Raw genomic sequence first — 14,054 nt, forward strand, 5'->3', positions numbered from 1 at the left:
TAATGGAATCTTGTGTCAGTGATTCACATTGAAACTGTTATCAAAATACTTGCTTTACAAGAACCAGCTAAATTTGCCCAGGAAAGTGTGGTTTGGTCATTTTCGTTCAGATTATTCATGCTGCTGATAGTAAAACAGAGTAAGCACACACACCTCTTAGAACACATCAGATTCCTCCTTACAAAAGGTATATGGCTCCGAAGCATGGAGAGTCGTCATAGGGCTTATTGAGGGAAAAAATAAAGCTGTTCTAAGATGACTTGTGTCATTGACACAATGTCAGGAAGCACCTCCGGGAACTAGGCAGGTTACTGTACATTAAAGTTTCTCCAAATCCTATTGTAGGCCAAATCGTAGTTAACATGCGTATCCCTTCTCAGAGGTGTCCTGACGTGTGGAAGCTGGGTTTCTTTTCTTTCTGGGCCAACATTACTCATAACTGCTGTGCAGAATATGTTCAATGAATTTCCATCTATAAAAGCAAAGTAGAATCCCAAGCGCTGTGCTGTACCGCCTCAAAGTGTCAGAATAAAGCATCTGTCACATTCTTTTAAAGTATTGGAAAAAGGCTTTCTAACACACTAAGACCAAAAACTTTAAGTGTCTGTGGAAAATAGTTTTGCAATTAAAGGACTGTAAGACGCTGGCCGTATGGAAGGGCAGATGCATGGTGGGGATCGGAGATTGCTTCTGTTTTCCTCTTGCTCTGTTCCATCTTTAGCTCCTGCGTGAGCTTTAGCGGCTGTCAGAAAGAGACCAGAAGAAAGGGAAGGATGCTAAAAGTCCGGAAAAAGAAGATGTGGTCTTAATCAAACAATACTCACTAATTGCACACCTTGTGGGGGCCCAGCAGCCCCTTGCTTGGGAAGTGACAGAGGTGTCTCACAGGTGGTCTCTTCCTCCATAGCAAGTATACCCAAGTTGGAAAACGAAATGAAAATGAGCTGAAGCATGAAGAATAGGACATGAGAGCCAAAGGCAGCACCGGGGTTAGAGTCACTCAAAGACAAAAGAGGAATTGGATATTCATTCATGTATTTATTTTATCAACTTTTTAAAAAAGTACCTGGAAAGTGGCAATACAGGATACGAGAGTTTTGAAAGAAGCTATTCATAGGTAACATTATGCAGGACCTTACCCTGACCTGGGTGCTGTTTCAATGGTTTTACATGTGCCATCACAGTTCATCTTCGCGATACTACTGTGTGTGAAGTACTGTGTTTATTTTTAGTAGAGAAAATGGAAACACTGAGAGAAGTCATAAGCCTAATGCAAAACCCGGAGCTGCAGAGGTTGGGGTTCAAGCCCAGGAGGTCATTTCTTAAAGTTGAGAACTCATAGTAGAAAAGCAGGGAGTGGATAAAAATTCAGCATCCCCAATGCTTCTCTGGTGTCTGTTCACTTAATGTCACCACATAAGCCCTTTCCCCCCTGTGTCATTAAAAACATCTGAAGTAAATAAGGTTTCAGTGAAGCCAGGCTGTTTTCTGGGCACTGTCCATTTTGGTACAAGTGTGTGCCTGAGAAGTGAGTGTCAGAGGCTAGAACAGCAGCCCACAGTATGTAGGTGCTCACAGCACGTGGTCACATCTCTGGGGCCGCTGCCAGCTTCCAGGGGTCGGTGTCCAGGCAGCAGTGTGGGCACCTACAGATTTAAGAGCCCCTAGATGAGCCTTTGGGCTAGGTGAGCCTCCAGGACAGATGCCTCGGCCAACGGATTGGAACAGGTGGTTAAACGGGAACTGTACTCGTCAGAGACATGTCAGGGACGGGGACATGGATGTGGCAGAACCGTGGGGCTCTCTCCAAGGGAAAGAACCTCAAGGCAGACTGGACTTCGCCTGATCCTAAACAAACAAGCAGAGATTCTGAAGGATGTTTCTTCTTGGGATTCTCTGATGCCTTTAAAGAACCATGTGGTTTGTGTGAGAGCATATTTTTTTTAAGAGATAAAAGGGAGCCAAGAGGAAGATCTGGTTTAGTAAGGAAGACGATGAAGTGTTAAGCTTTCATGAAAGGGCAGCAGGACATCCACGTGGATCCACACGAGGGGTTATTGGAAATGCTGGACCAGACTTTAGAAGATGGTCCGAGACGGAGGCATGGATTCAGGAATTTATGATACTGGCATTTCATTAAAGACAAGGGAGAGACAATAAAAAGGAAAGCAAAGGACCAACACCCACTTTAACGAATAGAGAGAAGAGAGTGTTGCCAGAGACGTAAGATTAAAAATGAATTGCTAGAGAATTTGGCCATTCTCAGAAATCTAGCAATCTTATGAAAAGTAGATACACAAATCTTTTTGTATAGGAAATTTTCTCTCCTGATTTGCTGTCTTTGGTAATATAAGTTAGATAAGGGAATTCTTTTGGAGAATAAGAGTTAAAGTTGAAAGGGAGGAATAAATCTTAAAAAACAAAAAAAGCTACTCCTTGAATACTGTTGGCACATGGTACTTTGCCAATCAGATTCATATGGCAATGCATACTTTGTTTGACAAATAAAAATATTTCTGCCAACATTAAAGTTTCCCCAGAATAATATAAAGTGAAGAAGTACTTTTCTGTGCTACAAGATGACCTCACTGTGCTAAGGGGAATGAGGAAAAGAGTGTGGGGGTCTGGAGCCATCCCTAATCACCTGCATGGTGAAATCTGGTAACTGTCTAACCCTCCAGGTTATCCTGTTCTTCCCATTTCCTGTTCTTCCCATCTCAGCTCACTGCTGAGTCCAAGAAGATAATTTTGACCTTCAAAACCAAAGCCTTAAGGAATTTGGTTACTTTTTAAAAAAATTTGAAGTAGGCTCCACAACCAACATTAGCTTGAACTCGCGACCCTGAGATTAAGAATTACTGTCTCAGGGCACCTGGGTGGCTCAGTCGGTTGAGCGACCGACTTTGGCTCAGGTCATGATCTTGCGGTTCAGGGGTTCGGGTCCCGCATTGGGCTCTGTGCTAACAGCTTGCTCAGAGCCTGGAGTCGGCTTTGGATTCTGTGTCTCCTTCTCTCTCTGCCCCTACCCCATTCGTACTCTGTCTCTCTCTGTCTCTCAATAACAAATAAATGTAAAAAAAAAAAAAAAGAGTTACACTCTCTATTGACCAAGCCAGCTAGGCGCCACAGTTATGATTTTTTTTAAGTTATGAAAACATACTTAGGTAGTTAAAATAATTTTGCCTCAATATTCTAAATCCAGATAGAGTCAAATAGAGTATAGAATTTTATTTTTAGTTCCTTTAGGCTTTATGGAATCACAGGGAGAAGAACCAGCTTTTGCCATTTAGACCAAATTTTCTTTTTCTCCTGAGCCTTTTCTCTCAATGAAGTGAAAGGCAAATTGTTCATCAGGTCCACAGAAAGCAATCAAAGTGTCACCATACTCCCCAAACTTAGAGGACCGGGCAGGTAGGCAGAAGTTTTGTGCCACCTGAGCAAATGTTAACCAAAACACGAGCAGAGCTGGCTGGCGTTTGGCTTGGAATATAAGTGGCACAGGGAAACTCATGTCAAACTGAGGACTTCATACGGGAAGTGAGAAAAGTGGTGGCACCGGACTAGTGTTTTCTGTTTGCGAATCTTGTTCAGTCCCAGTTTATGATCATGCTGTTCACCTATGTGTCCTTGCTAATGGATGGTGACTGTCATTTGATGGGTATCAGTCTTATTACCTGTTGAATTACACCTATTATCAGCTAGCTCACTCAATGCTTTTCCAAGCCATGAGTCACATAACTCCTTCTAGGGTCATCCATGCAGGGAGAAGTGACAGCCTTCTCGCATCTAATAGCTTCCAGCCAGCAGTTGCTTAGAGCCACTCAGTGTAGGTTACATAGTAGGACAGAGGATGTGTGCTAATTAATCCAGGCTGTTCTTCAGAATAGTTTCCTTTATATTCAAGCCTTTTGTTTGTTTGTTTATTAGCAGAAAGTGAATGTGTAGGTTTTCCATTGAACAGAAATATATTGAGTCTCTTTTATTTTATTTTATTTTATTTTTTTTTTATTGTTTATTGTCAAGTTGGTTTCCATATAGCACCCAGTGCTCTTCCCCACAAGTGTCCTCCTCCATGACCATCACCTCCCTTCCCCTTTCCCCCTCCCCCTTCAGCTCTCAGTTTGTTTTCAGTATTCAGGAGTCTCTCATGATTTGCCTCTCTTTCTCTTCCTTACTCTTTCCCCCACTTCCCCTCCCCATGGTCCTCTGTTAAGTTTCTGCTGTTAGACCTATGAGTGCAAACATATGGTATCTGTCCTTCTCTGCCTAACTTATTTTGCTTAGCATGACACCCTCAAGTTCACGTGGCTACAAATGGCCAGATTTCATTCTTTCTCATTGCCATGTAATACTCCATTGTATATATATATATGTATATATATATATACATATACCGTATCTTCTTGTTCCATTCATCAGGTGATGGACATTTAGGCTCTTTCCATGATTTGGCTATTGTTGAGAGTGCCACGATGAACATTGTGGTACATGTGCCCCTATGGATCGCACTTCTGTATCCCTTGGGTAAATCCCCAGCAGTGCTATTGCTGGGTCACAGGGGAGTTCTGTTGATAATTTTTTGAGAACCCTCCACACTGTTTTCTGGAGTGGCTGTACAGTTTCCATTCCCACCAACAGTGTAGGTTTAGATTCTACTAGCACCTATAACCTGTGGTAACCAGTACTGAGGCCTGGAGAAGATTAACTCAGATGAATTAAGAGGTCTTGTTCTCAAGGAACAAGAAGATAAGACAGAAACACAAAGTTTGGGGGAATGATTTACTTAATGTGCTAAGTACCAAGAAGGAGTGACCTCTGTCTGTGTAATGGGGGAGATCAGGGACATCTGCTTAAAGGTGGTGGCTTTGAAATGGATGTTAGCAGTAGGAAGAGTTCATTATTAGAGGGCACAGAAAGAAGGAGAGGAACATTTCAATGGACAGTGTAAAGTGTAAGTATGGAAGTGGGACTTTTTTCCTTTTTTGTTTTTGTTTGTATGTTTGTTTGTTTTGGGTGAATCATAGACTAATCCAGAAGCGTGGGTAACACGTACAGCATTAGTAGAAAGTTTGACTGCTTGAACATAAATTGTGGAAGGCCTTGGATGACAAGCTAAGGGAATTCTACCATATCAGTGATGGTCACTGGGAATCTGGAGGTTATTGGAGCAAAAAGTGTATACCTGAGCAAAGTTTGTAGGGAAAGTCAAATTGTGTCCAATTATGGCTAATCCAGGGATTGGAGAGAAAGACATTGGGAATGTGGAGACTTATTTGCAAGGGTCTGGTGATGGCATCCTGAGAACTCTTAACAGAGGTAGTAGTAAGGTCTAGAAAGGATAAAGGGGAGACAGTTTGAGGAGGAAACAAGGATGAGACTCAGTGGAAATGTGTATATAGCACAAAATAGTGTAAAAAAAAGCGGGGGGAAGGCAAGGATGAATTCTCTGCAAATGTATGTGAAAAACTGTACAATGGAGGCAACCCCAGTGTAGGAACTAATTGGAGTTTAATGTGCCAGTGGAGCATTTGGTTGAGAATTTGTGGTGAGTCCTTAGTAATGAAGGGAATGGTTGGGACTAGGGACAAGGGTGATGAAACTGGGGGGGGGGATTTGTCTGATAGCAGGAGTTGGGATGGGGAGTGTCAGTATGTTATGAGAGTAGTTAGGAGGTAAGAAGTCATGATGTGCCTTTAACTCAGTCGACCTGGCAAGTGAAGAAACAAAGACTGCAGATGCTCCTGAGCAGAAGTGGGGCAACCAGAGCGAACGGTCGTGGTGGGGGTGGGGGCCTTTGAGGTCCTGCTGTTGTTGGGGCAGGTTGATGGGTGAGAGTGATGGTGTTTGGTTGTGTATTTAATAAACTGCCTGAAGGGGAGTTAAGTGCTGTATCTGGCAAGCTGTCAGAGATGAGCAAGAGACTATTTGGAGCCAGAACCAAATACACTCAGGGCAGTTGAAGTGAATGAGGAACTGACCGATTAAGCAAAAGCGGAAGAGACCAGAACAGAAATGTGGAGTTCGGAAGCTAGAGGCAAAAGAGAAAGAATTGAAGGACCTCTTGGCTTTTATTGATGGTTTATTGGTTAAAACTGAAGGAAATACCATGAAAGCTCTGGAAAGAGGGTTTCCAAAAGAAGGCAGTAGTGATAGTGTCAAATAAGGTGTATGCATGAAGGGAGAGGAGGACTGTGAAAGTTCACTGGCACTAGCTTTGGATGGTGGGGGCTAATATTTCATTGGAACAACAAGAAGAATGGAGAAAACAGTTGTGAAGTGGGCCATGGAGCCAACCCCATCCTCGCATAACATTTACTTTGAGGGGCTAAGGCTGCCTTATGGATGTGTAATGTTGAGTTAACTGTGATTCCTTTTCATCAGTGGTTTAGAGCCTTTGTATAATCTTTGTTAAATCCCTGAGTTCTCCCATGGTCTTTATGCCTGACCTCTATCCTAAGAATGTTCTAGATATAATAATACCCCACAGACTTCTATTTAAATTTGTTTCTGAATCTATGAGTCAGACCTGAATTAAAATCTAAGAAATTCTTCTATGATACCTCCACTAGGAAGTGTAATTCTGGGAGCTGTTGTGTTAGATGCCTTCTCTTACCTCAGTAGCAATGCTTTCTTGGTCTGACCTGTTGTAATTCAAGGCTGACATACAGCCTTGTTATTTAGATTTCAGTTTCGAGGGTACAAAAAGTGAGATTAGGGGGCTAGGAGTGATAGGGTTCATGAAATACAGATAGCCTGGAGAAGGCTCTGGCAGTTGAAAGTGCAAAATCCTCATCTTCTGGGCAAAATTCTACTCCTAAAATTCCTTTGTTCTTTAGTTGTGACACCACCACTGCCCCTCCATTCAAAGCTAAAGCCATAAACAATGGATAAGTTCTTGCAAAGCCCTTGGCTTTTATAACATGTAACTTCATTGGAGAACTCAATCTCTATTTCTCATCTTATTGGAAAGGAGACCAACTCAGGATGCTGGGATACCCCAACATCTTGCTACGCCTCAGTGATTCTAGGTTCCCCTTCTTCCCACTGGGTTTTTAGTTTAGTCAGACATTCTTTTGAACACATGGTGGTGGACTCAGTCGTAGAGGCTAGATCTCTGGTGGGCAGGAGTTCACTGGAAGAACACCATGGAATGAGCTGGAGTCAGCTTTTAGCTGGTGCTGGAGGCCCTTAGAAGGGACTCTGAACAGTGTTCAGAATTCACTAATAGGGCAGACATGGTAATATCATGTCCAAGGGCTATTCTTTGACATGAGAGAGTAAGAAGCCAGAACCTTAGCCCTTAACCCTTTCTGAATTTTTTTTTTGCTCTGTGTTAACTCTCATTTAATTTAATTTTTACAGCAGTCCTGTGAAATGAGTAGGCCCTATGTCTATTTTACAGATAAATTAGTTGAGGTTCAGTAAATTAAGGAGATTATGGATTATACTACAGACCAGTAAGGAGCTAGGATTTGAATTGGTTCTGCTTGACTCAGAATTCCTTTCCCCACACCATATTGCCCTTCACAGGGACAGAAGCAGAACATGTTTATATGTGGACAGCTTGTTATATGTTTGTATTTGAAAATCCAACACCATGTGTCGCCTTTCTTTGATTTATCTGCCCCCTTTATTGCTCGTCTATGATTTGTTCTTTCTGCTGACATGCTACCGCCCACCCCAGGAGACAGACAAGGGGGGGGTCTGTTTGTGTCCATAGTAGAGAGGTTTCAACATCCCTGGGTAGGCTGTGTGTCTCTCTCCACACTGCATTCCTTCTCTCTGGGGGCAGGCAGAGCAGAACACAGCTGTGGCTGTTAGGCCTAAAGCACAGCTGTAGTCAGCCGGCCAGTTGACACCGTGGCACATGGTGTCATGGTCTCATTAGTCAAGTGTGTCCAGCTCAAGCTGCTGCATGATTGGCATTTGTCAGGGCCACGGTTAGAAGAAGAATTCTATGCACTTTGTAGAAACAATTTCGCAATGCCTCCTATTCCATTTGCCACGCGTTCTCATAAAAATATCATGAATCCAAGCTTGTTTGCATAACACCACACTGCTGGTTGCCTGCTTCATGTACTAATCCCGAGGAATTCTGGTGAGCGTCTGACCTTGGGGGCTCTTATTGAACAGAGCTATGTTTTCATCTTGATTTTAACACAGCTATGTTAAATATGATGCATATTTTGTATGCATATTAACTAAAAATGTTAAGAATAGAAAAAAGGACCACAAGGGTAGTAAGTCATTAATATCTGGTGGTGATGGCCAGTAGATTACACTTTGAGAAAAACAACAGACTCATTGACAACAATCAAGAATAGCAAATGGAAATTCTCCTTACTTAGATATCTTTTTATTAGGTCCCCTTTCTTCTTTTTTAGTTTAAAATGATGAAATGAAACTAAAAACGTTTCCTCTTTTTGCTATTTTGCAGAAAAAACCACTGTCTGCAATCATAAAGGAAGTCTGTGATGGGTAAGTGTTACTTAGGATACATCTGACTTGTTTCAGTCCACAGTTTGAGAAGCTAATAAAATATTCCCAAGCAATTATGAAACATTATTCATAAGTCACTACCTGACCTCCCCAAGGACATCAAGAATTACTATGTAAAATTTACATGTCCTCTTAAACCGAAAAATTACTGTTGTTCCTCAAAGAGCAGAAAGTGCGAAATGGCTGGTGTATACACATGGGGGTTGGTTTTATTTATTTGGAAAAGTTATGGTTTATTCATCCTACATTGAAGGGAGCAGTCTGAAGTTCTTGAGGTTAAATACACACCTTGTCTGGTATAAATTGAGAGGACCATTCAGGCTCCCATACAAGGTGAAAGTCCCGTAAAGGACAAGTCAGTGTGTAGTTGTGCTGCCCCATGGAACTTTACAATGTTACAGCTTTCCTAATTCTCTTTGGCTGACCTAACAATCTGAAGGGAAAGCATTGCATGAGGCTTTTCTGCTTCCAAAGCAGAATTATGGAGTGTTATTTGGAGTTTATTTAAGACCTGGGATACTTAATTGGACTGTTTCCATATGCAGCAAGCATAGTGATTGGGGATTGCAGAAAAGACAAATGAAATGTAACAATTATCAAAAATTTAAATTGCATTAATTTCTTCCATTTTCCTCTTTCGGCTCCATTCCTTCAAAATGGGGGAGGAATGTAACATTATATTTAAACACCCCTGCCTCAAAGCCATGAAGAGGGAATGCTTCAAGGTGAGCAACATTCCAGGCACTTGGCATGGAATATGACCAAGATGATCCACGTAGGAAAGGATTAGTCAGGGTGCTGCAAGGTGGGCTAATGTCATTTTGTTTTAGGATCCTCATTGTGGGGTGTGTTGGGTACTGGCCAAATTCCAAGTGTAGGGTGCTTGATTCATCTATGTGTGTCAAACTATAAAAATGAAAATGACCACTTTTTTTTTTTGCTTTTCTGATGAGTTTATGCTTATATTTTTAAGGTGGTCCCTTGCCAACCATGAATACTTTGCACTGCAGCATGCTGATAGCTCTAACTTCTATATCACAGAAAAGGTAGGTCAACCACATTATTTAATCTGGGACAATTCTGTTTAAAAAAAATTAAAATATGACTGATATTTCCTGTGTTCAGGACTAGACTAGACATGCTGATATAAATTTTAAACTTCTACCATCCAAAAAAAATAGCGTGTGCAGAGAAACGACTGCTACTTTAGTATTAACAAGGCAATGGTTAGCCCCTTCAGGAGTGAAGACAAGATAGATTTCTGCACCCCGTTTTAGCAACTATATTTGACTTCTAACTGTGCATATACTAGTTATTTTTCTTTCTTATTCCTTGGTTACAGCATTTATTTGATGTTTCATGAGTCCTTTCTCAGATTTGTTTTTTAAGAACAATCTCTTAATTCCTGTTTAAAGTAGTGGAAGTAGTGGAAACAGTAGACAAGAAACCTTTCCAAAGGCGCCATTGTGTAGACGCTGAGTGTTCTGTGGCTCTTGGAACCTTGCTTTCTGCTTGGGTGATTTTTTTTTCCTGTGTAAGAAGCTTGGAGAAGGAGGAAGTGGTGAGGACTAATGTGGTTCCGGCAGCAGGTAAAAGCAATGTCTTCGAGAGATCCCTGATGGGAGAAGGGACAACTAATATTTATTCAACACCTACTGTGTGCCAAGAAACTGGGCCAGGCACATTACATCTGTGTGGATTTCTTCTTCAAGACTAACCTGCATTGTGAACAGCACTGGCTTTGGTTAACAGATGAGAAACTGAACCATGAGAGTCCAATGGCTTGGCCAATATATCATGAATAGTAAATGATAGAATCAAAAAAGAAGTTCAGTTCTTTGTGCTTCTATCACTTTGCCTTGTGGGAATTTCTAGAAGAGCTTAGCATTTAGCTCAGTTTTATGAAGAATTTACTGAAATACAGAGAGCCAATAATGTTCTCATGGAATCTTATAACCTTGTGGACTTGGTGGGGAGGGAAGGCTCAGCCCCGTCAACAGTTTTCATGATAACAAGGTTGTCAGTGCTGGGACAGAAGTGAATACAAAGTGCTTATAGAGGAGTGGGTTATTGGGTGACTTTAGACTCCAGGTTTTGTTCCTCCCAATCAGCGAGCAGTCCCTAGAGTGACCATCAGTTTACCTATGTATCAAGTAGTTGTGGCTGTAATGAGGATCCTGCTCTTACCATGAGGGCTTGCTGTCCCTGGAGGAGTGTGTATGTAGAAGGGTGGAGGGCTGGTCATTCAGTCCAGCCTAGTAGGAGTCTAGCCAGAGGCCTGGGAATGCTTCTCAGGAATTGCTTTGTTCTTCCCAGATGGACACTGGAATTTTCATAATTGATCATGTTTTCCTCTTCCTACTAATTGACAGAAAGTTGAGAGTCAACAACTGGACTAGATTTCCTGGCTCATGTTATATTTAATTTTACTTGTTCATTTGATTTGTTCTATAGACACTTAGTTTCTTGTCTTTACTTTCCCTTAGTTTCATTTTCTTACTATTTTTCATTGGTTAATTACTGCATTTATATAATCTGCATGAGGTAAAGAGGGTATAAATAAATAAGTTAAATGTTAGCAGTTAAATATATTTCTGTGGATATCTTTAAGCAGAATATTGTCTCATTTCACCTTGGTTCACCTTTTAAAGATAACTAAAATAGTACAAGTTTTAGGGTATTATCAGAAAAGATTGGATGGCTTCCTACTATTTGGAGAATAATACAAAAAAGTGTAAAAATTATTGAGTGATACAATTATAGGACAATAGAAGTTATAATGGGTTTTTCAAATGTTACCAATTTGTGAGCAGTGATACCAGTTGTGTTGGTTGCAATAGCATTAAAACTGAGAATATAATAGGACAGATCACAGCCCTTCACCTGTGTTGTTTGTAAATCCTTGTGTCATATGCATACATATACAAGACATGTGTATTGTGCTGGATTTTTACCCTGAGTTGTGGCAAAACCACAGCCAAAAGTCATGGAATCACAATATCCCTGCGTTTGATTAGTCTGTATTGGCTTGTGTCCCCTGGTGACTGTCCTGTCATCTGTCATCACTGGCAGGAGACCTCAGTTTACTAGAAATTACTAGGATGGGATTCTCAGACTGGAGAACACACTCACTGCCCGGAGAATGTTTTAGAAATGTATGTTTTCAGATCCCACCCCTAGAGACTCAGATTAAGCCGGCTTTGGATATGGCCTAGGATTTTGCAATTTAAGAGCCTCCATGAAATTCTAATGGAAACCCAGGGACCACTTGGGGGGAAATAGCCCTGGAGCTGTGTTTTGGTACCAGTATCATGTGTACCAGACACTGCGTGTCATGAACAGAAGTTATGCACTAAGTTTGATTTAGAAGAGTGTGTGCAGCCAATTCTTGGAATAATTTTAAAATTCATAAAATATTTATGCTCTTGTTCTAATGAAAACTAATGTATACACAAAAAATTGAAACTACTCACAACAGTGGGAAAATCACTAAATGAAAAAAATTTTTAATGTTTTATTTATTTTTGAGAGAGAGATAGATAGAGTATGAGTGGGGCAGGAGCAGAGAGACAGGGAGACGCAGAACCTGAGCAGGCTCTGCGCTCTGAGCTGTCAGCACAAAACCCAGCTCTGGGCTTGAACTTGTGAACCGCAAGGTTGTGACCTGAGCTGAAGACCGATGCTTAACCAACTGAACCACCCAGCGCCCTGGGAAAATTGTTATTTTATTATGCATCCTAGTTGTTTTTTTAGAAAATTTTGTGTTGCCTGAGGACATTGCTAATGTTGAATTTGAAAGAGACCTCCACCTACGTCTGTCATCCAGTCTGACGGTCCTCAGTGGGCAGTAGCAGAGATTATTCTTGTATTAAGAGTTTAGGGAATAAGAGGACTCATCTTCCCAATCATCACTCTTTGTTTGTAAATAAAATGTCATCACTCTTCCTCCTGCAGCTGTTAGTGGGCACAGCTGTGTGTGCATGTGATACGGAACTCAATATGACATGTACAGGTCAGGAGAGGCACCTCGGATCCTGGGTCACAGGGGCAAACCTGGGCTGCTTTCACTCTGGTGTTAGGTCCATCTAGTTCTGTGCAGATACTCCTATACAGAGAGCCCATTTTCCATTTTAAAGTAACTTATTTAGCATCATCTTGGTTACTTACAGCCCAGTGAGTTGTTAGGTAATATTTGCATTACCATGGTTACTGGTGACTAATTTTTGAAACTTGTGTGTGTTCTTCTTAGTTACTGATTTTCCCTTGCATATGAGGTGGTCTCCCACCCTCTGCCAGAGATAAAATATCACCTGTAATTTGAAAGAAGAAAAATTCTCCAGGCTCGACAAGCTAATGCATTTTGTGACTGATGGATGGATGCTTGAGATCCTCTTCTAAGATCCTCAGGAGGGCAACTCCTCTACTTTTCTCTTGTCATCCAAGTGCGTTTTCCAAAATAGTCTTCATTTGCTTATTGGGCCATTAACTTTGGTTTTTCAGTGGCAGAGAATGTTACGTTGTTGAGCCGTGTTCAGCAAAAACATAGTGTAGAAATGCCTTACAGAAAGTTAAGATTCAGCTACAAGCTCAAGTTCTGCTCCAGAAATTTTATATTTCAGGGTGATGTCCCAGAGAGAGAGAGAGAGAGACAGAGAGAATGGAAAATAAAAAGTGAGTTATATGTCTTCTTTCAGCTTTATTGGGGTATAATTGACAAATAAAATGGTAAGATCTTTAATGTACATGGTGACTTGACATATGTATACACTGTGTAAGGATTCTCCCCATCTGATTAGTTAACACCATCTATCACCCCATGTACTTATTTATTTGCTGAGAACATTTAAGTTCTACTCTTAGAAAATTCAAATTATATAACAGTGTTATTGACTATAGTCATCATATTTTGCACTAGCTTCCTCAGATCTGGTTGATCTTCTAGCTGGAAGTTTATATTCTTTTACCAGTCTCTTGCTATGTGCCCACTATCCTCTCCAGCCCTGGAAACCAGTTTTTTACTCTCTATTTCTACAAGTTGGACTTAAGTGATACAATGGAGTATCTGTCTTTCTCTGTGTTATTTATTTCACTTAGCATAATGCCCTCAAGGTCCATCTATATCCTTGCTAATGGCAAGATTTCTTCCTGTCTCATGGCTGAATAATATTCCATTATATATATGCCACATATTATTAAACATTTTTAAATTTATTTTTGAGAGAGAGAGAGAGAGACAGTATGAGCAGGGGAGGGGCAGAGAGAGGGAGACATAGAATCTTAAAACAGGCTCCCGGCTCTGAGCTGTCAGCACAGAGCCCCATGGAGGCTCGGACCCACGAACCGCAAGATCATGACCTGAGCTGAAGTCAGATGGTTAACTGACTGAGCCACCCAGGTGCCCCTATATGCCACATATTTTTTTATCCATTCATTCATCAACACACACTATGGTTGTTTCTATACCATGGCTGTTGTGAATAATGCAGCAATGAGTGTGGAAGTGCAGATGTCTCTTTGATAGCCTATTTTCATTTCCTTTGGTTGAATATTTGAAA

At 41.1% G+C, this 14,054-nt stretch overlaps 1 protein-coding gene across 3 annotated transcripts in view; it reads left to right on the forward strand.

Moving 5' to 3' along the window:
- The window catches only part of ELMO1 (engulfment and cell motility 1), a 522,106-nt gene that overhangs the window by 106,339 nt on the left and 401,713 nt on the right, over window positions 1-14,054 (forward strand). For all 3 annotated transcript variants that reach the window (XM_029924925.1, XM_029924946.1, XM_029924936.1), the window contains exons 3-4: window positions 8,438-8,478; window positions 9,473-9,545. In XM_029924925.1, the coding sequence (XP_029780785.1) occupies window positions 8,438-8,478; window positions 9,473-9,545 (114 nt within the window). The remainder of the gene's footprint in view (window positions 1-8,437; window positions 8,479-9,472; window positions 9,546-14,054) is intronic.

This window comes from Suricata suricatta, chromosome 2 (assembly GCF_006229205.1).
Source record: "Suricata suricatta isolate VVHF042 chromosome 2, meerkat_22Aug2017_6uvM2_HiC, whole genome shotgun sequence".
NCBI lineage: Eukaryota > Metazoa > Chordata > Mammalia > Carnivora > Herpestidae > Suricata > Suricata suricatta.